The sequence below is a fragment of the Oxyura jamaicensis genome, chromosome 4 (assembly GCF_011077185.1).
Source record: "Oxyura jamaicensis isolate SHBP4307 breed ruddy duck chromosome 4, BPBGC_Ojam_1.0, whole genome shotgun sequence".
In the NCBI taxonomy this organism is placed as follows: domain Eukaryota; kingdom Metazoa; phylum Chordata; class Aves; order Anseriformes; family Anatidae; genus Oxyura; species Oxyura jamaicensis.
The window spans coordinates 87,330,255-87,353,562 of record NC_048896.1 but is presented as its reverse complement, the minus strand read 5'-3'; the positions used below and the strand labels follow the sequence as shown (position 1 = coordinate 87,353,562).

At 42.3% G+C, this 23,308-nt stretch overlaps 2 protein-coding genes across 7 annotated transcripts in view; one reads left to right on the top strand and one right to left on the bottom strand.

Annotated features, from left to right (window-relative positions):
- ZFYVE28 (zinc finger FYVE-type containing 28) overlaps window positions 1–21,914 on the bottom strand; it is a 146,536-nt gene extending 124,622 nt beyond the window's left edge. For all 4 annotated transcript variants that reach the window (XM_035324379.1, XM_035324380.1, XM_035324381.1 and 1 more), the window contains exon 1: window positions 21,686–21,914. In XM_035324379.1, the coding sequence (XP_035180270.1) occupies window positions 21,686–21,724 (39 nt within the window). In that variant the 5' untranslated portion in view covers window positions 21,725–21,914. The remainder of the gene's footprint in view (window positions 1–21,685) is intronic.
- A 497-nt stretch (window positions 21,915–22,411) lies between these two features.
- The window catches only part of CFAP99 (cilia and flagella associated protein 99), a 57,615-nt gene continuing 56,718 nt past the window's right edge, over window positions 22,412–23,308 (top strand). Inside the window, exons 1-2 of one of the 3 annotated variants that reach the window (XM_035325697.1) lie at window positions 22,412–22,481; window positions 22,513–22,532. The gene's annotated coding sequence lies outside the window, so the exon portion shown is untranslated. Of the gene's footprint in view, window positions 22,482–22,512; window positions 22,533–22,757; window positions 22,843–23,175; window positions 23,246–23,308 lie in introns of those variants that run through there. The other 2 variants (XM_035325700.1, XM_035325698.1) reach the window with 2 other exon arrangements.

Sequence of the window (23,308 nt, the reverse complement as noted above, 5' to 3'; positions counted from 1 at the left end):
TAAGAAAGAGAATACACATTTTAAATAAAATCACTTGGACATTCTCCAAATAAAGGTCTGTTAAGACTTAAAAACATCTGAAACTATTCTAGAAGTTGGTCAATCACATGCAAAGCAGTTCTGCAAAGCACAGGCTCAGACATGAGCTCCATTAGGTGCTTTGAAATACAGAATTCCCACAAGTTGTTTCATGTGGCACAAGCAGCTCCATATACTATGCCAAAAAATATAGCCCATTACTAAATTGCAACTAATTATCATCTTCTGAACACATTCTGCATAGCACAGAGAGATTATCTGGCCTTAAATCCAGATGGGAAAAAAGGAACAATGAATGTGGATATTTTAATCATTTTCTTTGCTATTAAAAGCAAAGTAGACATGCTTTTGAACACAGCTTGCAAGTGTTTTTGCTCTCCAAAGCAAATGTTTACATTGAAATTCAACTAATCCAGAGAATAACATTGACTTTGATAGTGATGTGAAAGTTTTCAGTGGTTTTAGTTTGATAATATCAAGGCTTTTTTCTGCAACACCAACCATCAACAGGTAGAAATTTAATTACTAATAAGCAACAATAGAGCACGAAGAAAATCAGAAAGCATAAAGAAAACAGAAGCACTCACATTTCAACAATGCTATTTTTTTTTTCTACTGAATTCTATAAAAAAATCTATTACCAGTTTTACTCAGGAGAATTCCCTCCTATTCATCAGTTCACATTTTGGTAAGACAGACCACACTTCAGGGGTTGTGTTGCTCAATTGAGACACTTTTAGAAAAACCCAACGAGAAAAGTCTAAACAACGTGTCTTATTTGGGTTTTTAGAAGACTACCTTCCCCAAAGTGGTTGGCCATCATCCCAAAACATGAGTTGGTAATTTTATGTGACACACCTACCAGTAGTTAAATCTGTTATGAGAGCAGCAGCAGTGTTCAAGAATTTCTGGTTTCTAGTCCTGTGTGCAAATTTAGGAGTGTTTTAAACCCTGCCACTGCACTAGCTTTAGCCCTTTGTTAGAGAATGCAAAAGAACATAAGTTACTGATGTTGAAGAGCACACTACCTTTAAAAGAAAGCTCAAAATCCTTTGAAACCCTGAAACTATCACTTTAACTACATGATGACTTAATAGTTATTTACATATTATAAAGACAAGCTGTCGATACCATATCCTCTTGTAGCATTTCTTGCTAGTTTTCTGATAGATTGCCCAGCTGTAGGAGCCAACAGGAACAAATCCCCACCCAAGCATCTGTAAAAACAGCATGTATTTCAATAGCAGGCACTAACCATCTAAACACAAGATGTTTTCTCAGCAAAGAACTCATTGGCATTCAGTGGGCAAACCCAAACATTAGCAGCTTCTGCTTATTACCTGTACTTGACTTGATACACCTCACACTAAGTCACTTCTGCTGTAAGAGTATGGGTCAGGGGAGAAGATCCACGCATCCGTCATCCATCACTGCCTCCACTACAGGTTACACAGGGTCCGTGGTTTTGAAAATGCCCGGAGTATGGTGGTCCATCAAAGATCAGAGAGTAAAGTAATTTTAGTCATGGGTGACCCAGCATATCTATCTGTAGCAGCAGCGGTTTTTCAGGTTTGGTTGTTTTGTTTGGTTGGTTTCCTTAAATAAGCACCTACTGTTTAAGTTGGCCTCAAATCCCATGAAGTATTATATGGTTGACTAACAGAAGCTTTGACATTTCTCTGTCAATAAAACTAGATTTGTTTTTCACTGATACACTAAAATACACTCTATTTCTAAATCCCAAAACTACTTGCAGTAAGGTATGGCTTTGATTAAACGATCAGCCATGAAGTCATACTGCAAGAGCTATCTCCCCCAACCCTACACCAGATTCCCAAGTTGAAAAAAAAAAAAAAAAAAAAAAAGGCAAACAAACATACACATAGGACCACACCATGTGCAAAGGAAGGTCACCTCTGAAAGCCAGTCTGGCCTGTACTCAACCTTTGCAGAGTTTTGACTGTTTAAGAGTTGGGGGGAAAGGGAGAACAGACCCGAGCGCCTTATTCTGGATTTGGTTATTACAAAGAGCCAGAATCACTTCTAACAGAGCAAAATTTTCCTGTTGCAGATGTACTGGAGAAACATCTTCAGCGTTACAAAGGACACCAATTCCCCCAACATACCTAGTGCTCATGATACACAGTTTTGCTCTAAATACAATCTTGTAAGACTTCATAGTCCATGGTTGGACCAATCCTTCCAATGGCACCAGTCCCCAAGGCTGGAAGAGAATCAAGAGCTATCAACACACTTCATGTTCATTTCTCCAGAGCAAGTGAGGGAAGAAAGAGATTGCAACTGAAGGATTTGCGGGGGACTGATGCTTTGGTTTTAGTTTGTTTATCAAAAACGTCAAGCAGGATGAGCAAGAACCACACAATGAAGCATTCTGCTTAGGCCAGCCTGTCAACAGCTGGCCTTTAACCAGTTCTTGGATCCTAACCACCTATAAAAATACACACTGTTTGTTCAAACAAAGGGGAAAAGAACAAAACTAGAGAAAAAAAAGGATGTAATTTATCATTGCGAGTACTCTTTGTCTCCATCTGCTGCTCAGCTAAATCTTTCTGAGAGAAGGAATTGTAGTAGAAATCGGTTTAACTGTAAGCTTAGATATTTATGAACCTTTACTTTTACTTAATTCTTTTGTGAACTGCTTATTCAATGTAGTATGCAGATGACCACTTTTAGGCGATGCTGCTTATTCAATTAACCCCCCATGGCCACCTTCATACGTGGGGATCAACAGCATTAAAGCAAATAAGCAGAAAGCAAGCCCAGTATGCCTCAAAGTCAGCAGCAGCAATCTGTACCCCTTCCCTGCAGCCTTTGCTACTTGTACTAATTCCACACAAAACCAACTTCATGCAGAGAGATCTGCTCGTCAAGTTGCTGGAAATATTTCAAATTTAAAAAAAACAAGTACAAAAACAAAGACCAACCTTCCCCCTCCCCCCCCCCAAAAAAAGACCGATTTTCAGTGAGGTTGTTTTAAAACAGTGTTGATTTCTAGAGCCCAGTAACAAATTTCTGCTAAAATACTAATGCTGGATTCAAGTTTCTACCTGCTGTGTTAAAATACATTCCTAAAGCTTACTAAAACCTGCACTTAAAACGTTGAATCATAGGATTGGAAGAAGTTACAGATGGCATTTTCAGCTAGGTTTCCAAAGGTTTTCCAATTCACTTGAAGTGTTATACACATTTGGATATATGTTGCTTCTTCCACTAATTCCTCTTCGAGGTGAAAAATCCTATTAAAATTTACATTTTGCAATAGAAAACATTTTTGTTATTGACACGTATAAAGAAATGGAATGTTCAGGTTAAGTAAACTCATGTTAGACATTCAAATATTCTAGTTTCACAAATTATGGAAGATTCTTTGTAGAGAAATTGGACTGTTCAGGCAGCCATTGATGGGCAACAGTCTTTTTCCAGCTAGAGAACATAAATTATAGTTCCTGAGGAAATAATCAGAATATCTGATTAAAGCAGTTTTACTTGCTGAACTATTTCAGAAGTATTTCACACCAGTTGTTAACACATACAGTCACCTCCACTTCAGATATGCATTCAGTCTGTGTACCGAGTGATTTTATAAAGTAATTACTATACTGGAGGCTAATTATCCAGGGGGATTTGCGCAGTCAGTCGTTACAAAACACCTTAGAGAACAGGAGAATAGCTGAAGCTTTTCCAATCTCACTGCCACAGTTTGGAAGCTGTTTCTGCACATCACAGCAACTCTGGCCAATGCTGTGAAATTGCTAAATCATGCAATACTTGCGCTGGCTGCACCAAATCTCCTATGACCTGCATGGGGGACATCACAGAAGAGACACAAAGGCTACTGAAAACAGCTCTGCCCCAGGGCAGGTAGACCACAACTTTTTCTTTCTTAAAAACAAATAAATAAATAAAACCACTAACTAGACATCTCTATACCTAAGTTTCCCCTGCAGGGAAAGGTAAGTAACCAATATGGCTACACTTCCAGACATTACGTTCCATTACTCATCTTTTCCTAGTCACTTCAGAGAAAGTTTTGCCAGAAAAAAATAATGTTTCAAAGCCTTAGCCATTCCAAAAGCACAGTATGAAGTTTTGCCCCCATTAAAGTGAATAATTAAGTTTCCATTGACTTGGAAGAGGTCCAGGATGTCACTCTGACTAAATATACATATTTCTAATTTTTTTCTGCACACACACGAGTTTTTTTCCTGACCTATGCCCACTCTTCTCCCCCAGCCTCAGAATCTGAGCTCAGCTCCTGATACTGGAATACAGGACCTCGGGTGTAGTACCACACGGTGAAGGTATTTTTCCCTCATGACATCTTTATGAGCTTTTGCTCATAGGTATTGTTCCATTCTAATTACAGGCTTTGCTTTATCATAGGAAGGCAGAAATTTCAGCTACAGGCCACAGCTCCATTGAGCAGGGGGCCCAGCACCACGTCCAGGTGGCTTCTGAAGATCTCCAAGGAAAGGGCCTGGTACTCAGAGGAAGCCTCCTGTGCTCAAGGTCTAACTCAGGCTTTGTGTCCCATTCTCACAAGACTGTTTGCAAGCATTCACCAATCCTTTCAACAAAGCTGCTAGAAGTATCGGTTATAACTCAAACACTGCCGATGTTCAGAAGAGAGAGACAATCAGGATACAGCGGGGGCTAATCCAGCCACCACGTAATTTGAGTTACTCCCCAGAGTGGCTACTTTACCTCAAGCTATATAAATTAAATGCATGAATTAAATTTATTTATTTATTTGTAAATAATACTTCATAATCATGACAACTTCAGGTCACTTTGCTTTTAGGAAAAGGCCTGTCTCCATCTGTCCATGTCTGAAAGTGTCTGTTACTTGACATTCATCTACACAGACGATACCAAAAGGCCAAGTGTAATAGATTGGTAAACCTTTGTGAGCTTTAGCTGAACTGACACAAGCAATGAAAATGAAGATATTGAGGATTAGAAACCTCAAGAAAAGCCCAACAAAATCCTAGTAATGACTTTAACCCACATCGACCCAGCGTTCATGCTCTAATGCCATGCTGCAATGATCCCTGTCTTTTGCTGACAGCTCTGAGAGATGACAGCAGATCAGGCTGAATGCAGCCTGACAACCCCAACCACCTCTTCTCAAAGACATTATTTGGCTAGTTCCTAGTATTAGGAAAGAAAAACTCACAAAGCTTTTTATTTCAGGTGAGAAACAACTCATAGAGAAAGAAAAGATAACAATCCTCTCCCAGTTCCTCTGCAAACATGACAAAACTACCAACAAAAGTCATACCTACTAAACCCTGCAAACTTAGATGCCAACATGATATTGGAGTATTACATTTAAAATACAAACTCCAAGATATTTTCTTCCAACCATTCAACTAAAGCAATGGGTTACTTAGAACAAATGCAATATTTTCCAGTCCTCAGACAACAAAAATGCCCTAACAAGTGTGAATTTCCTGAGACAGTAATTGGACTTCACCTTGAGGCAGTTGTTCCCACTAGCAGCATTCTGGCACCAGCAAAAATACCACCTACAAGAGCTGTATGAAAGCAAGCAAAAATAAACTAAGTTGTGGTAAATATTACTAAAAGAAAAATCTTCTCTAGTAAATGCTTTATTTTTGTTCTCAGAAGCTACATAGCCTTTAAAACAAAGATTCAAGGTGGCTGATGCTGTTCTCAAGAGATAAAAGAACCAAGTCAGAAGAGAGAAACAGACTAAAACAATGTGATCTGTATTGCAGACATCCTCCAGTGTCTTTCAGGCTTATTTGAATTTTTCCTTACAGAAGAAAATGACTTTATAAAGTAAGAAACTGGAGAAAAAAGTATAAATAGCCTATAAAAATGCTTTGATTGCTATGATCCTATTCCCCAAAATCCCTAAAAATTCTAAGTAAAATTTTATTTTATGTACAATAACCCGAAGTGCTTCTTATGCAGAAAAAGACTTCAAGTGCTAAGAGTCCATTCCTCAGCTCGCTCCAGGAACTCCAGTAGGAGCATGCACTGAAGCCAGATTTGGAGGAACATGACCTGCCCAGTTTTGGAGTCAGCTGAGAAAACAGGAGATAAAAACTCTTCTGGAGGGTAAATGACACCAAAAGTGAGCTACTAAAGCCACGAAGTGTTTCCTGTGGAAGCACCTTCCACATCCGTAATGCAGGAAGGAGGCTGGCTGCACCAGGCTAAGCAGTAGGCCTCTCAGCACCTCGCAACATCTTCCCTTCCATAGGAAAAAGAGGAATATTCACCCCTTTTCATGTCCTGCAAGGCCTACCTAATTGCAAATGCTCTAGGACTGCTTGCAAAGGGAAAAGACAAAATAAAAGTTAGTATAGTTTTGTTCTGCAGCTGTCTGATTTTAGAAAATAGGTGTGCTCTGGGGCAGCAGCAACCCTGCCCCAGGCTCTCCTCAGCCACGAACATCTCTGAGGAGCCACCTACAGAACTGCTGAGGCCATGCATGGCTTCCTCGTCCATTTTTTGGGGGTACTTTTGGCAAATTTCTATGCTACAGCAGTACATAAGAATAAATAGCTATGCCCTGGACTTTGGCTTCTTTCATTACAAAAGGAAAGGCATCACTTTTTCTGAAGAGGAAGTTTTCCCTGAAGAGATTTCCTAAAAAATTGCCTAATGCCTACTCAGCTTCTCACAAAGAAGAAATCTTTGAGGATGACACAAGCAGATATTTCAGAAGTCAAACCAGATCATAAACTAAATAAGCAAGTGTAGCTATACTCAAAGTATCCAGAGATGAAAACTGATGAAAATGGGGAAGGGTGGGGGGGGAATAAAAACTAAAGTTTTCTCTGAAGAATTTTCCCACCAAAACTGGTGATTCCTCATGATCATCATTAAAATAATCCATACCACACACAAACCTGCTAAGACGACTTAGAATGCAAGAGAATCATCATTTATGCAAGGCATATATGCAAGGCATATAGACCAATAATCAAATATTACTCATTAAATATGAAAAAAACAGTTCCAAGTCCTGTCCCTTCTTGATAAAAGATCTAAAAATAGTAATTGCCCTTATCTTCTAAGATCTTTTGAACATAAATGTATTCTATTAATTTTACCACCTCATTCCGTAGCTTTGGTTCACGTGTATTTAGGGCATGTCTCAGATCCTCATTTGCCTTTCAGTTTTGGCCTGAGGCAACCTCATTCAATATGGAAAAACGTCAAAGTCTTAATTGTGTTTGTAAATTTCTTATAAAGCGCATACACTTGGCAATGTTCATTTCTCCAGTATTATAGCAGGAAGAGTACTAACAAACTACCTCTAATGAGAAATTTAATGTACACAAAAAAAGTGTATTTTTGGTGCTGATAAAACAGGAATATCTATCAAATGGTTAACAACTAAATATTATTCATCTCAGTATTACCCAAGAGCATTTCCCTTGCAATGTTCAAAGAACGAGCCAAAGACCACCTCACAGAAAAGTAGGAGGACTGAGAAGAGAAATTAAAGTGGTTTTTTTTGTTGTTGTTGTTTGTTTTTTTTGTTTTTTTTTTTTTTAAATTAACCCCCTCACACATCCCACCAACATTTTTCTGAGGTGAGGAAGGAAAAAATGATTCAAAGAATTATGGACAACTCAGTCTAAGCTGATGCTTAGAAAGATACAGGGAGATAGAAGGAGAAAGAAAGACTGGGGGAACCACTAAAGCCTGAATTTTTAAGCTTTGAATGAACAACATATTATTGAACTACTAACATTATTTTCTAATGTTAAGGACAAATCTTGAAATCATTTCAATTCCCTTCAACTGCATGACTGATGTAGTGAACACAGGCAAGGGACCTCTTTGCCTCACTGGAACTCTTCATGCAGTCCCATGTGGCATTCTTGTTAACTAAAGAAACAATAGGGATAAAGTAGCCCTGAGATAAGAGATTGTTTAACTACTTGTGTAACTTAAAGCATATACTATGTGCTATTAAAATGTGAGTATACGTCAAGTGCTGTCGTGGGCCTGGCTCTGTACAATTTCAAAAAAATTAAGTGTGGTTACAATCCACTTGAATTGCATTAAGGCATGAAAAATGCTTTGGAAAGCAGGAATAGAATTTACATTAGCATAAACCAACTCTATTTTACTGATGAATTCTAATGACTTGCTGTTGCCAAAAGAGCAGTCCCATTTCTCCAGAACCCTCCTCACCCAGTCCAGCACACCTGGCCGGCTGCTGTTCAGGTCTTGCACCTCAAACGGATTTAATCAACAAATCTGGCAAATAAAATGATTTCTAAGGGCAGGAATGAGCGTGGAAAATAAGTCAATTCAGTTGTCACAAAACCCTGAACTGTTTTCTTTTGGGCTGAGTCAGCTCAGTAAGGACACCACCATATACCACAGCCAAAGCTGGGGAGCAGTGGGAACAAGGCAGAGCTCACCCCACCTGCAGTAACAAGCTCAGGCTTAACAGAAATGAACCAACAGGAGGAAAAAAAAAAAAAAAAAGTAATCCCATACAAAACTGCAAATTGGAGAGTAGTCATGAAGAACAGGTTCTAACGAATGAGGAATGCAAAGCAGGATCAGCTAATTACTTCAGAGCACAGAGCAAATACAAGTCAATGTCACAGCACCGATAAGAACCAGATGACACGAAAGCCACTTCATACAGCACTGCTGCTTAGCTAAAATGCCACCTACCAAGCTCTATAAAAGATCTGTATCTCGAATTAGAGAAGGGACAGAACACAACACGAATAAGAGGTTCAAAAAGCGCTTACCAACGTGCTAAAAAAAAAAAAAAAAGTTCATTGAGGGCAGAGGAAAAAAACACTACACAAAAAAACACCATTCCAATATGGAAAAAGTTAAAGTAGTAAGACTTCTTTTCTGTATCCCTTTGGTCTTAAGAAAGGAAGAAATTGTATTAAACAGCAGGAAAAGTAATTGGCATTTTGAGCTGGAAAAAAAACAGCTACAAGAGAAGAGGAGTAGATTGTCCTAAGAGATGGTGAAAACCATTTCTGACAAGCATAAAGAATAGGTTATGCGAACATCCCCACTGCTCAAAGTACAGATAAATTTGAAATGGTGGAAATTCTATTTAAATCTAAGATATTTTTTTTACTGGAAGGGTGACCATGCAGTGCAACAGGCTGCCCAGAGAGGCTGCATTCTTGTAGACATTCAATACCCAAGTCTGCATTCTTGTAGACATTCAATACCCAAGTCGACACGGCCCTGAGAAACCTGCTCTAGGGATCCTTGCTTTGAGTTTAAGGGAAACAATCCTGTAAAGGGACTGAAGAAACACAAAAAAAAGACTGCACAGTGTCATTGATTTAATAATACAGAAAAAAAAAAAAAAAAAACTAAATTACCATTGTACATTAAAAACAGCATTCACCTACAAAAACAAATCACAAGGCGTTCATGTCTCAGCTGTGCAGTCTTCAGTGCCCTGTAAGATGTTACTCTCCACCCAGCTAGCGTGGCCCATAAATTAGATAGCATCAGGCCGTTCAACAGCAGATTAGAAGAAACCCAGATGTTTGCAAAAAAAGCCCATAGCAGTGGCCATATGCTTGCCCACACATTTCCCCAACCTGACCTGAACCAATGTCCCAGCATGACACCAGATGAGTCGGCTGCTGACTATGCAGCTTAAATGATCCATTGTTTACCAAATCTTGGGAATTTTTGATGATAAGGCAGTAAACTGGCATTTAAAATAAGCAAATTCTTAAGCTTTTCTCCCCAGTTTACTTACTGGCATTATAATTTGTCCATCATACAGACCTAATTTGCATGCAATTTCCACTGGACATGGTATTCTTTACTCTTCAGCCTGAACTGCAGTGAACCTACTAAAACTGCTGAGGGTTTTCTTTTCAGGAGAGGTACAGTATGACAGTAGACACAAAACATCCAAAACATTCTCATTAATTATCTTCCCTCAGGATCTGCCATTGTACTTCAATGGGCCAACAGAGTGGTATAAAGCACCTGGAAACTTAATTTTTCTTTCTTTCACATTCATATCATTAAGCTATCACCAGAAATGTACAAAGCTCATTTAAATATTATGAGGCTGCAGAGGGTGCTCTGACACTGCTTACAGACAATTTCTATTCAATCCCCATATTCCTCAGCAAATCACTCATCAATTTTCCAGGAGTAATTACAATTTGGAAATAATGCCTGAAAAATAATTTTGAAGGCAGGTTACGATTAGGCTTCCCCTAATACCCAGCTTTACCTTCAGAGAAAGGTGATGTGAATTACAATTATTTTTTTTATTTTTTTTTACCCCTAACAGTAAGTATTCAGAGTGGAAATATCCTCAAAAATAGCAAAGCTTTTAGCTCTTTTTGGGACCACCCAACACCATGATAAAGCACACGCAATGCAGAATGAAGAAACTTGTGCAGAAAGTACTTTATACTTGGGAAAGAACTTGCATACCCCAGTTACTACTTTTGTACTTAGCATTGCAAAAGTTTTACTTTCTAGCTTTCAAGCAAGTGAAACACATATTAATTTAATTCTAGCTGAAAGTTTAACAAGAATTTGTACTTCTCCCTTTCCTTACAGTTCTTTAAAATTTCTTGTTCCATTAAGTACACAGTGAAAAATGTTACGTTATCTGACAATACTGCTATTTAAATATATTAATTCTGACCCAACTGATGAAAGGTAAATAAAAGAAAGGTTTTTAAAAGACTTGGAAATTAATTAAAAATGTTCAGTGTAGCTGATCCTTCACTTCACTAGCTCCAAGCCCTAAATTAGCAAATTCTAGGTTTGACAATTCATATAATGAACTTGAAACAGAGTATAGATATGCCACACAGACAATAGTGCATTAACTGGATACTTAGCACCTTCACAATTCCTGTTGAAAAGGAAATTGAAAGTGTCAGGTAGTTCAACAATGTGGAAACCCTGCCCTTTCATAGCTCCCTGTTTGCCTCACTGCTTCTGCAGCTTTGCTTTGTGCCTTTGTCACTGCAAGATTAGCTACATTAACATTTTATACATGGTCTGTACCCTAATGTCACCTAAAAAAAATTAAGTGGGCCTGTGTTTTATGATAAAGAATTGAATCACAAGTCCAGCTCTGTTAGTTCCATGTGACTTCACCTGGGTTTCAGGCTGCTCCCTGCATGACACAATGCAGCATCTTTCATGTCAAAGGAGCAATAGAGTAGGTGCTGTTTGAGCCAGCGACATAAGTATTTCTATCTTTGGATTAGGGTTTCCTTTTCCCATTATTTGTATTGTAAATATAACATAAGACACAAACACGAAAGATTCTGAAGATGCAATTTTGTGGTTGCTACAGGGTAATTTAAAGACCACGTTGCCACCAAGAGGAGATCCTGCTGCTCCCCGCTGGATGAAGCTGATGGATAACTCTGCAAATTGCTATAAACAAATTAAATTAATTTCCAGCTGTGTCAGGAAGTTGAACCAATGCTGAGCTAGTCCACTCCATTCCGACTGCAGAGCATAGGGAGGTAAGAGTGGAGCACACGGACAGCAGCTGAAGGAGCAGGGCACCAGCAGTGACCCTGCCCCTCCAGCAGAAGCAGCACTGCCTTCATTCACGAAGGGGACACACAAATATTCTTCATAGGTCACGTATTAGGAACTCTGGAGAAGATGAGTGACTAATTCTCCTGTTGCTCAAAAAGATCACTACTGCACAAATACATTTCACCACACTTTGACAGTACTTTACAAAAAAGTCATTCTAATAGAAAAGTTGCCTAATAACCAGTACGAGGAGGGAGTCAGAAACAGCATGCAGTAAAAGAGTTAAGCAACCTGACTTGTGATATGGAGTAGCCATGAGATGGCTCAAATTCTGGCAAAAGGGTGCAACAAACAGGTTCAAAGCTAAATTTAGTCATTACTTAGAATGCTTTCATCCAGTTATGCAAAACCTATATCTCCCATAGATGCCAGCATTTAAGAAACATTTCTAATTCATACTGTTTTACATACAGCATTGATCACATCATCCATTTTTATTTTTTTTTTCCACAAACCAATGTTTGTGTTGAAATGCAATATAAGCAAGATAACCCACCACAATGAGATGGATTTTCGGTACTTCTCACTTAGGACTCCTGGACAGCTATTGAGTTGGAAGATACTCTCCTCACACCCCAAGTTACAAAAATGCTTCAGCAGAAGGAAACCCTTTTCCCCCAGCAGCTTTGCATGCCAATACATACCAGTGATTTTACCACAAGGTGGGAGATGAGAACGATGACAGATGGAAGTGACTGGCTAGTGAGGCCCTGGTTTGAACATGACTAATTAACAGTTGAAAATCACCATTACCTATATCTCCCATATGTTCTCATTTGTAAGCTAGAGTTGGACAGTGAATCCAAACATATGGAAACAGTAAGCTGCACTCCAGTCTTTGAATAGCAAAGTACACACAATCTGGTCTTCTGTTTCAGCTGTAAAACATGACTGCACGGTAACCCTAAAAGGAAACATAATCTCATATAAAGTAGTGGACACAGAGAAATTAGGAAAAAAAAAAAAAAAAAAAAAAAAAAAGGAAGAAGAAACCCCCAGATTAAGTTCTACTGGCTAGTTTGGCTATTAGCTTATATGTGGGGGCACTGAAAAACCTTTGTGCCTCTGTCCCCCATTTCAAAGATAGGAAAAATCATCATTTTTGGCATTTGAAAAAGCACACAGACAATACACAATTTCTGGATCACACACAGCACACAGGCAGAGAGAACCACAGCAAGAGCCAGAAGCAGCCTCACAGCATCTCATCTCACAGCTTGGCCTGGCCAATTGCAAACGACTCCAAGCTTAGAGCAAGGAGCGTGCTTGGCTTTCTTACCTTGAAACCAATGCTCCCAGGAGAAAGGTTTATCTATTAATGCTTCAGGAATACTCATGAAGTATTATTTGCAGTAATTTGGCAGGGTTCATCTTTTTCAAAAAGCTTGAATTGGTATTAATCAAGTAAAAGCTTTTTTTAAACTAATTAAAAGCTTTTTAGACACTGATCAGGTCAGGTCAATCAACACAACAGCCTACCTCTGTCTGATGTAGGAAACAAAAGCAACTAGACTTCAGTTCACTTCCCTTTACTGTCAACATCAGAATAGCAGATTATATACATGCACACTGCTATAGGTAGATCTAGATACACAAACACTATATCAAGAAATTAATAGAACGCTTCTAAATTTAAGAAATATCCTAATTGTTTATGCAGAAACGTATACTTTGGGGCTTTTTGAAGCAGCATTCATTTTGCAAGTTGCAGCCTAAGTCCACATCTGAAAATACTTGAAACTCTTGCTCTCAACTACACGCAGCACTGTTGACCATGAAAGGGCCAGAAAGCAACTCTCCAAGCTACACAGGAGAAGAAGTAGCCTACTGAAAAATAGATAGACTCTAAGGCTGAGGCTTTCTTCAAGAAACCAACTGTCAGAAGAAATACTGTAGCTGATTGAGATAATATACCCTTTAAAATAACAAGACAAAAAATGGGAATAAAATATATGCTATGAAATAAAGATGAATGCCTAACAATAAACCTTGCTTCCTTGTCTCTTCTAGCAAGAAAAATGGAATACTTCAGTACCTTTCTTCCTACCATCATGACCACTATCGGGTATATTATGTGCTGCATCTCCAGACTGAAATCATGAGGCAAAAAAAATTGTATCAAGTCTTCAACTATGAAAAAAAAAATCCAGGGAGAAGCAGCAGCTTTGTAAGGGAAATAAAACACAAACAACATCTGAAAGCAGTCTCCGAATTGAACACACAAGTTCTGAAGGAAACACTTGATAATAATTTAATTATCAAGAAAATATCAACCAAATGACCAATGACACCAGTGAACTCCTATAGGTACGCAATATGCACTGTTTAACATAAGGACATAAAATAACCAACCTGCCCTCTTCCAATTATTTCTTGCTCATCATGACACTGCGGTCTTATTACAGGCTTTGTACAAAAACTGTAAGAGAGCTACGAAGTACACAGGAAGCTCATACCTTGGAACAGCCCACTACCAGTCTTTAGTCTTCAAAAAGCCCTCCAGCTCTGGCTAAGCTCACCATCATAAGCATTATACACCAAAGAGAAACAAAGTTTGACAGGGAAAAAAATAATGCAAAATTTTCTAGCACCTCTTCACCACCACCTAATGGGCCAAGAGAGCCTAGGCAAACACAGAATGTCAGAGACCTCACCAGGGCACCATAAGTCCCTGCAGGACCTACACACACATAAAGAAAAGCAGTCACTCTGCTCCAGGATGAACATGCACCAGTCATTGCCAAGGGACTGGAGCAAACCTAATTACCATTTCCATTTAATCTCTTATGCCTCAGTGATGACCTGCAAAATACCTTAACATACAAGGCCAAATAAATCACAGGTTCAAGATGAGATTTGCTTTATGGCCCTTACCATTTTCTCCTGCTCCTTATGTCCTATTAACTCTGCCTTACTCTACAAGGGTTTCCATCCATCTTGCACCACAGAATGATGTCTTCTCTATTGCATCAAGCCTTTTTTGTAAGGCCGTCAACTAGCTCAGGGACACTCATCCAGCTCCATAAAAACATTTTACAAAAGCATTAAATAATGCATTCAGAAGTGCAGGTACTCTATGTTTCTGAATCTTGAAAATTAAGTAAAAGCAGGCAGTTCTTTCAGAGGATTTGTAAGGCTTGATAGGAAACAGCCTGATATGTCCTTATCTCTACGGTAAGAGCACTCAAAGTTCAGCAACTGGACTGACACAGGAAGGTGAAATTTCTGCCAGCAGACTGATGCTTCTCTGATGCTCCTTCTATGCAGAGGCACTGATATGAGCACCCCTTATCACTTCTAAGAAGATCCCTAAGATGACAACCATCCAAAAGCCAACTTTAGATAAACATGGAAGGCTCCTTACACACTCAGCTCTATAACATCAGTACAGAGCAGAAATGATAACTCGGATAATCTGATTGTTTTCAACATCTGATGAACTTCAGAATTGCAGGAAACGTTTCCGACGTTAAAAGGTTGACAAAGGAAGGAGAAAATTAGAAGAATGCAAAGTAGAAATGCAGAACACCCTGAGCATCCGGTTAGTTTAGCTTCAACCACCTGTAATTCTCTGAGATCAAAGTGCCAGATGATGGCAGGAATTAAGACATTCCAGCATAAACATCACCCCAATTTAAATTAACCTATGGCCCATTTGAAAATATTAAGCGTGCATTTCGAAAGAGGAGAGTCATCTCCTCCCTTTTTCCACCCTCAGACTGGTTTTCTTCTGCTTTTATTCCGAGCACTTCCTTCTACACTATTCACCTCTCTCCCCTTCAGTGTCTTTCCCCAGTAGCTCTCCGTTCCTGCATTCACCCAGCGCGCAGTACATGGAACTGACACGATGCTCACTGTTACGTTATTCATTCTGAACAGCCATCAAGCACGGCTAAAGATCCTGCGAGAGAAAAGAAAAATGATCCTGTGCCCTATAAAGACAGGGTAAAGTAGGGGCAGTCCTTACATGACATTCTCAGCTTTCCTTGCACTGCAATGTTATAGATAATCACAGCCTGGCTGCAGAATCCTATTTCCTTTGATAACCTAGTTCCTGTTGATCAGCTCTTCAGGGAATCTTAATCCCAAACATCATCAAAAGCATTGATACTATAGGGAGGAGAAGATGGTGAATGGAGAGGAATAGGAGCAAGCAGAACCACCAACAGGATCAGGGCGGTCAAGGATACCCATGCTAGAGGCCTGAGGAAGTACTGCAAAAGGGTCACTGTCCACTGGGAAACAAGAAGGAAAACCCTACAGGCTGCAGGGGAGAACAGACAGAATGCAGCAAGTCTGAGCCACACCATCAAAATAAGTAAAAAAAGAGCAAGACTCTCCAGTTTTAACGGCAAGGAGCCCTCAGACAGGAAGACTGTATCTTTATTGCCCAAACACACAACCCCCAAAAAGCTCACCATTTCCCACATCCTAAATCTACAGCTCTGCAAAGTGCATTACAACTTTTGTCACTCGCCTGTTTCCAAACAACAGGTTTGGATGCTTTGGTTCAGGGGCTCAGCAGCTTCACCTTGTCTGCACAGCAGCAGTTTATGTCCAAAATACAAGCAGAGAGCATGTGGCCATTAAACCAGCTTGTAATTTTAGATACACCAGAATATTTTGTACTTTCAAGATGAAAAAAGACTCATCTGAGAACAGGTAAGACAGACTCCAACGAAGCAGCATCCTCTGGTACAACAACCGAGCCTGAGAAACCTGCTTTTTCGGATGTGCTGTGAAGGCTGGTCAGTCTTCAGACATGAGTCAAACGTACCTACACGGCTTCCAATTCATTTATTTTTAACATCCTTATATAAAAATAGCTTTACTGAATGCATTTTTAAATGAACACTGCTAACAGAACTGCCAAGACAGTAGATCATAACTATTAAAACAGCTAAATGAAGCATGTCAGAGGTATTTGCACTGCTAATTTTTTAGTTAGCTCAGTAAGAAAATATTCTTTGGGCACCCTCAACTACCAGAGCTTACATATTGTGGTCAATGCAGACATTTTTTTTTTGTATTGGGTTTCTTCTAAATAACATAGAAGAGCACAGTGTGTTCTTTAAGAAGTATTTTTTCTAGGTTTTGGTAACTATCGTAGGGGGGACATGACAGGGAGTCAAAAAATCCAAATCAAGTTTCCAAGGGAAAGAGCACAGGGAGTGTGCAGGATAAGGGGCATGCTGGGTCACGCTGACGGATGCTGGAAAACGCTTACCTCACCAGAGGGAACTCAGATTTAAGCACCGAGTAGCCAGTAGCCATAATGGAGGCCAGAAGTATAAATGGATTGAACAACGATTAGACAGTTTAAGGAAAAATGTTCCCAAGCTATTGAATTATAAGGGCACAGTCTGCAGCTCAGCACACTCCTAAAAATGCAGACTGCCATAAGTTCAAAAGAAAGCCCCAGGGAAATATCACTTCCTATTCATCTCATCTTTTTTCCCTAGGCATCTGTTACGGGATGCAGTGGACAAGAACCACCAGACATGACACCAGGCTAGATGGACTTCCACTCTGATATACCGTGACTCTGCTCACAGTAATCTACGTCCGAAAAGTCACTTTGCACGGTGCATGCATTTCTCCCACATCAGGGTAATTAAGAACAGCCAAGCAATTCCCTGAATAGACAACTGCAACAGCTGCCCACTTGACTTTTTCAGACGCAGGCAAAGCAAGGCCAAGACACAACACGACTTACAGTTACCTGAAGTCAGCTGCAGAGCCACAATGAGCAGCAAAGAATCACCAGTTTCCACACTTGTGTTCAAACCACTAGATGGTGCTTCTAAAATAAAGCACTTCAGCATGCAGAACTCTAAAGCAATGTCTGTTGATGTATGAGTTGCCTTCCCCTGGATTTTTATCAATATTGCTGATGAGCATGGTTCGATAGCTGCAGCCTCTGATCAGACAGCAGCAACAAGAATAATTAAGCAGGTAATTGAGGTCTCCCCAAATAAGAAAGACTCCTATATTTTTACTAGCATCTTACTAATTTCAAAGACAAAATATAGTGTTAAATACCAAGTTTTTTTCACAAACAGCAAGGCCTAAAAGGTTTTGATTACTGTACAGCACCAGTAAAAATAAATTTTAGGCTACAAATGCAATTTACTTCTTCCTTCACTCTTCATTCAAGTAGTTTTCTTAAGACACTTTTCCCACGACTGAACTCGCTCTAGTTCTCTCCTGTGAAGAGTAAACACTTCACTTTTAAGATGTGGAAATTATAGCTAAAATAAGATACTGCTTTCTTCCTATCATTCTGTAAATTGATCCTTCCTTTTCCTTTCACTCACCCAAAACTAGCCTCAATAGTTGCTTGGCTATTCCAGTAGCTTCATCCTTTTTCATTTCTCACCATTTCAGTCCATCAAAGCGCTACTTAAAATAATCCTCCTTCTACCTACATCTCATTCTACTGACTCAATTTTAAAAGTGTTCTTCACAGTGTGTTAAGCACGTATTCGAGAGTAATTTTTACTATCTTCTGTTCCTCTAAAGTTCATACTTCTATTCATCATCTTCTGTATACAACTTTTTCCTAAAAAAAATCCTACATTTTCTTCTTCTTTTCAAAAAAAAAAAAAAAAAAAAAAAAAAAAAAGTCTTGGCTGTTTATTTATTTTCCATCGTTTAATGCTTTGAGTCAGCTCTGCCACAAAGCAGCAATGACAACGCTCCCAAGCAAGATCACATTCTTACGTGCAGGTTTTAATGTTCATTGTTTACCTGCTTCTTAAATATATATATATATATATAAACAAAAACAAACAAACAAGAACACTTACCCTTATGCAATGTACTGTGGAAGCTCCTAGAGGTCACTTGATTCATATTTTGCCATTGGCTTTCCCTTTCCTGCATTAGGGGATTCCTCTCTATCCCCTAGGAATGTTCTCTATTTCTCTTACTTGCATGAAATCTTCTTCCAAGATGCTCATTTACTAGCTCTTGTTTTAAAGCCTTGTTTTAAATTAGCGTATCTATGTTTTATTCTAAGTCCTTCAATAAATATTATGAAAAGCATTGTTGCTACCTAGGGCTTACTTTCCCAAAACACAGCTTAGTAAGAAGACCCTTCAAAAGTTAGAGAACGGTACTACATACAGACATGAAAACAAGGTTTCTCCCAGTACCAGCCATTCCACGCGTCCCTAAATGCTATTTCAGAGGAACACGTTAACAGGAAGCAAGAATCTCTTGTCCTGAAAATGCATTTGCTAATCCAGCTACAGAAAGCAATGATCAGCGTGAAGAAAACCCAAAGAAATTCAGATTTGTAGACGTAATCACCAACTAACATTTTAAACAAAGAACACTAAACATCCATTGAAGATGTTCCAGTCTTTTATGCTAAGCAGATTAAAAACATCTTTAAGTTGTGGTTAGAGAGATTATTTTTTCCCCTGTCGAATACTGAACAGTTATTTCAAAATATCAATAAAGTGGATCTCAATTCAAAACATCGACCCCGGTGAGCTCTCATCTGCTCCTTTTTCAAGCTATTCTTGGAATTTCAGCAGCAGCATTCATAGAAGTTATTTGGAATACTTTGGGCATCAAAAGCATTTCTGAACTGTACAAAACCAGTCAGTTCCCATACTTCTGTGGGATGCTCAGGTCTGCCCAGGAGCAGGCTCTGACCTAGCACCTGTGGAATGTTCTGACAGCAAAAGGTACAAGATAAGAAGCTCCCTGGAGTGACAGAAGTATTTCTGGTCTATCTCTGCATACGTACAAATATTTTGATTTAGAAGGAATCATCCTTTCTCTGCACATGGTAGCAGAGGCAAGCAGGCAGTGGGATGCCTGCAGCACCCTGAGGAGGTCAAACCACGCAGCCGTCGTTCCACCAACATGAAAGCACACAAAAAATTCAGTCACCATCGATGCAGCACAGGAGGCTGGAAACCAAGCCTCATCTCTCTGCTCTGCCTCTAATGCATCAGCTAAAAGTCTGCCCCGTGCCAGCTGCACAGACCGTGTCACTGCCGTTTATTTCTCTCTCTGGGTACCTCCACCACCCTGCTTGCTGACGTTTGGGCACGCCAACACACCTGAAGAGCAGGGCCAGAAGTCGGAGCGCTGGCTGCATAAGGACGTAGGAAAGCCGTGCTGCCCTCGTGACACGCTCCCAGCATTAGTCAGGACCTTCCACTTCCCTACACCCACGTTTTCTCTCACATCCTTGCTATGTTCAAACAGATGCAGCAGTTCTGAAGTAGATGTCTCTGCCTAGATGCAGGCCCCTGCCTCTTACAGTAACTTGGCAATTATCCTGACGGCTTTGTAATTCAGTCGTGTTGAGTAATACCTCTCTGTTCCATTTCTCAGTCTCAGCCATGTACAAATATGAGCATCTATTCAGGTGCCTGACCGGACTGCACTGTGAACCCGCTGCTCTCCTGTTCCCTCCCAGTCCCATTCCCCCGCTGCCTTCACAGTCAGCTCTGGATGCGATCAAAGCAGCAGCCAAGCACCCCACACCAGCAAAATAACCAGCAGAAGACGCTGCCGTGCAGAAGTCCCATTACATCGTATGAGAATCTGGAAAGCCTCAAAAGAAGCAGTCTCCATCATCAGTTCGATATTGCTACTGCCCATAAAACACACCTGGCTCCTGCAGGACCTAACAGGAGATTATAACTAAGGAACGCAAGTGGCGATAAGCCCCCACCAGAATAAAAATCCAAAAAGAAATCAACTTCCAACCAGATCAGATACCAAACCATTTCGAAACAGACTGTGGAACCCAGCAACCTTACCAGAAGGAATCCTAAGAATCCCTTGGTCAAATTGGACAGCAAGGAGAACAACAGGAAAGCTGCGCTCCCTACACGCGAATGCCTCCATCTTACTTTCCACCAAAGAAGAAACAAACTCTGCAAACTTCTGTGTATTTAGCTCAAATACATTACCCATAACAAGTCAACAGACAAATCAGAGCAAATGCTTGCTCCTGAGGGAACAGGTCATCCCATTATTACCCTCTCCGGTCCCCCATATATAAATATATAAGATGAGCACAAAAAGCGATGCAGGGAGCTTCTGAAACCAACCCGAGCTGTTTGCCAGGAGCCCCCCAGCTCTTCCTCCGGGGTTCCTTCGCCGCAGCCCGGACACGACGCGGCTGTCACCGCGCTGCCGGGAGGCTCTGGGAGGTCTGGCACCACGCGACAGGTGTGCAAAGATCCCGGCCCCGCTGATAAGCCCCACGGGGAGATAAGCCCCGCAGACAGATAAGCACGCACCGTTTGATGCGCCCCTTGAAACTGCATATTAATACGTGGGGTTTATCAGGAAAAAAAAGATCAAATCTCTATTAGGAAGACAATTAGAGGGAAAGCTAATTGGTTTTGATAAAGGAACGGCGACAAAAGCTGCACTTGCAATTTCTCCTGCTTCTTTTATTCATTACAAGTTCCGTATTCCTTTTTACTCATTACAAGTTCACTGATATAAAAGACAGGACAAAGTTTACTGGGAACACAGCTGAAGTTTGCCGGGCGCTCCCCGCAACCCCCCTCCGCCTGCTCAGCTCCTCGCTGCGCTCCTTCACCCCCGGATTATCTCCTCGGTTAGTAGCAGCCACGCCAGACAAGCAGCCTTCTCCCACATGCTGGCGGGGTTCAGACCACAGAAAAAAAAAAAAAAAAAAAAAAAAAAAAAGGAAAATCTGAACTTTTCCCCTAAAGCCGCATTTCAACTTTCCGTGTGCGAGGCGCCCCCCACGCGGGCTGCGCCCCCCGGGGGCTGCAGGAGCCGGGCTCGGCTCCGCCACCGAAGCCCGGCCGGCAGCAGGAGGGTGCCGGGGACGTGGGGGGGGGACAGAGGGGGGCCAGGTGCTCGCGACAGCGCTGTCGCGATAGCGGCGCGACAGCAAGAGGCTGTGCGCTGCCTGAGGCGCGCGGCTCGGAGGAAGAGGAGGATGAAGAGGAAGAAGAGGAGGATGAGGAGGAAGGGCAGACAGCCCGAGGCGCCGCCGTGCTTTGTCATTCCGCCGCCCCCCGCAGCCCCCCGAGCCGCTCACCTTGGGTTTGTAGAGCCACTTTCGGAACCTGTTCATCATCACCGCCACCGCCCGGGGCTGCTCGGGGGGAGCTGGCCGGGAAGCTCCGGGACGCTCCGGGAGGCAGGGCTGTGCCGCTGCTGGGGGCTGTGGTGGCGGCGGTGGCCACGGGCTGCCCTCAGCGCAGGGACCGCCCGGCGCCGCCGCCGGCTCCGCGCCTCACTGACAGCCCCCGCGGCCGCCCGCCCGGCAGCGGCGCCCCGGCCCCGCTCTGCGCATGCGCAGGGGGCCGGCCGGCTTTCGCTCGCTCTCTCTCCCTCAGGCCCCGCCGCCAATCGCAAGGCGGCGGGAGGAGGGCTCGCCCCGCCCACTCCGCCGCTCATTTGCGTAACGGGAGAGGAGGGGGGACTACATGTCCCGGCATGCCGCGCAGGGCTGCTGGGAGGGGGGTGCAGAAGGATGCACCGCCGCGCGGTGGGTGCTGGGACTTGTAGTCTCCTCTCCCACCCAAACGGTGAACCTAGCCGGTTCTGGACAACGAGCTTCTGTTTCTGACAGATAGCCCTGCCTAAGTCCGTGCTGATTAATTTCTAGCCGCTCCTAAGCAGAAAAATGAAGAAGCGGCGGACCGAGCTGCTCGGCAACGGAGGCAAACAACCGTCGCCATCTTTCCTCCCACCCCAGTAGTTCTTTGCCCCCGCCGCGCTCGTTGTAGGATACGAAAGCCACCGCGCGGGAGAACTACAACTCCCAGCAGCCCCCGCGGCCCTTAGCAACGGCGGCGGGTCGCGCCGGGCCGTGGCGGCCTCAGCGGGCTCGGTGCGGGCGGAGGGAGCGCGGGGCCGCCCCGGGAGCGGCGCCCAGCCAGGTACGGGAGCGGGCAGCGCCGTGCCGAGGGGCCGCCCGAGCCCCCCCGGCACCTCAGGGCGCCCCGCGGCCTCCCCGGCGGCCGGGGGACTGGTAACTGCAAACCCAGACACGAAAGAGAAGTCCGAGACGGGAATTTATCGGCCCGCGTCATGTCGTGACGAGACTGTCGGGATTTGCTCCCAGATTTCTTTCTGGGTCGAGTATCGTCAAGCCTTGGTGTCCTCGGGCTCAGCTGGCTGGGGAGGGAGCGTAAAGCTTCCTTGCAGAAGGCTTTGGGCAGCGATTGCCTAGTCGTGAAGCTCCGCAAGGTATCGAGTGACAAAAATACGGTGTGAAATAAAATGCTTGTAGTGGACAAAATAGTGAAATGCGTGAAAATTAAAAAAAAAGAGCAGGGAATCCTTAGCCGGTCAGCACAGATGTTCTCCGTCCGAGGCTTTGCTGCCTTGCAGGAAAGAGGAAAGCGGAGCAGCGCCCAGGCTCTGCCTCGTGCAGAGGGCAGGCGGTGATGTGGCAGGGTTGGACGTGGCGCTCAGGGACATGGTCGGTGGGTGACCGTGGTGGTACGGCAATGCTTGGACCAGGTGATCCTGGAGGTCCTTTCCAACCTTAATGATGCTGTGATTCTAATTTCCAGTGTAAATGAGACCAGCAGGATGTGACCCCGGAGACAACTGCACCCTGCATTCGGTGGCTCTCTTTCTAGCACACAGGAGGAGAACACCTGTGCCATTCCGAGCTGCTTGAGCTGAGTGAATCTTGCAGGGAGACATG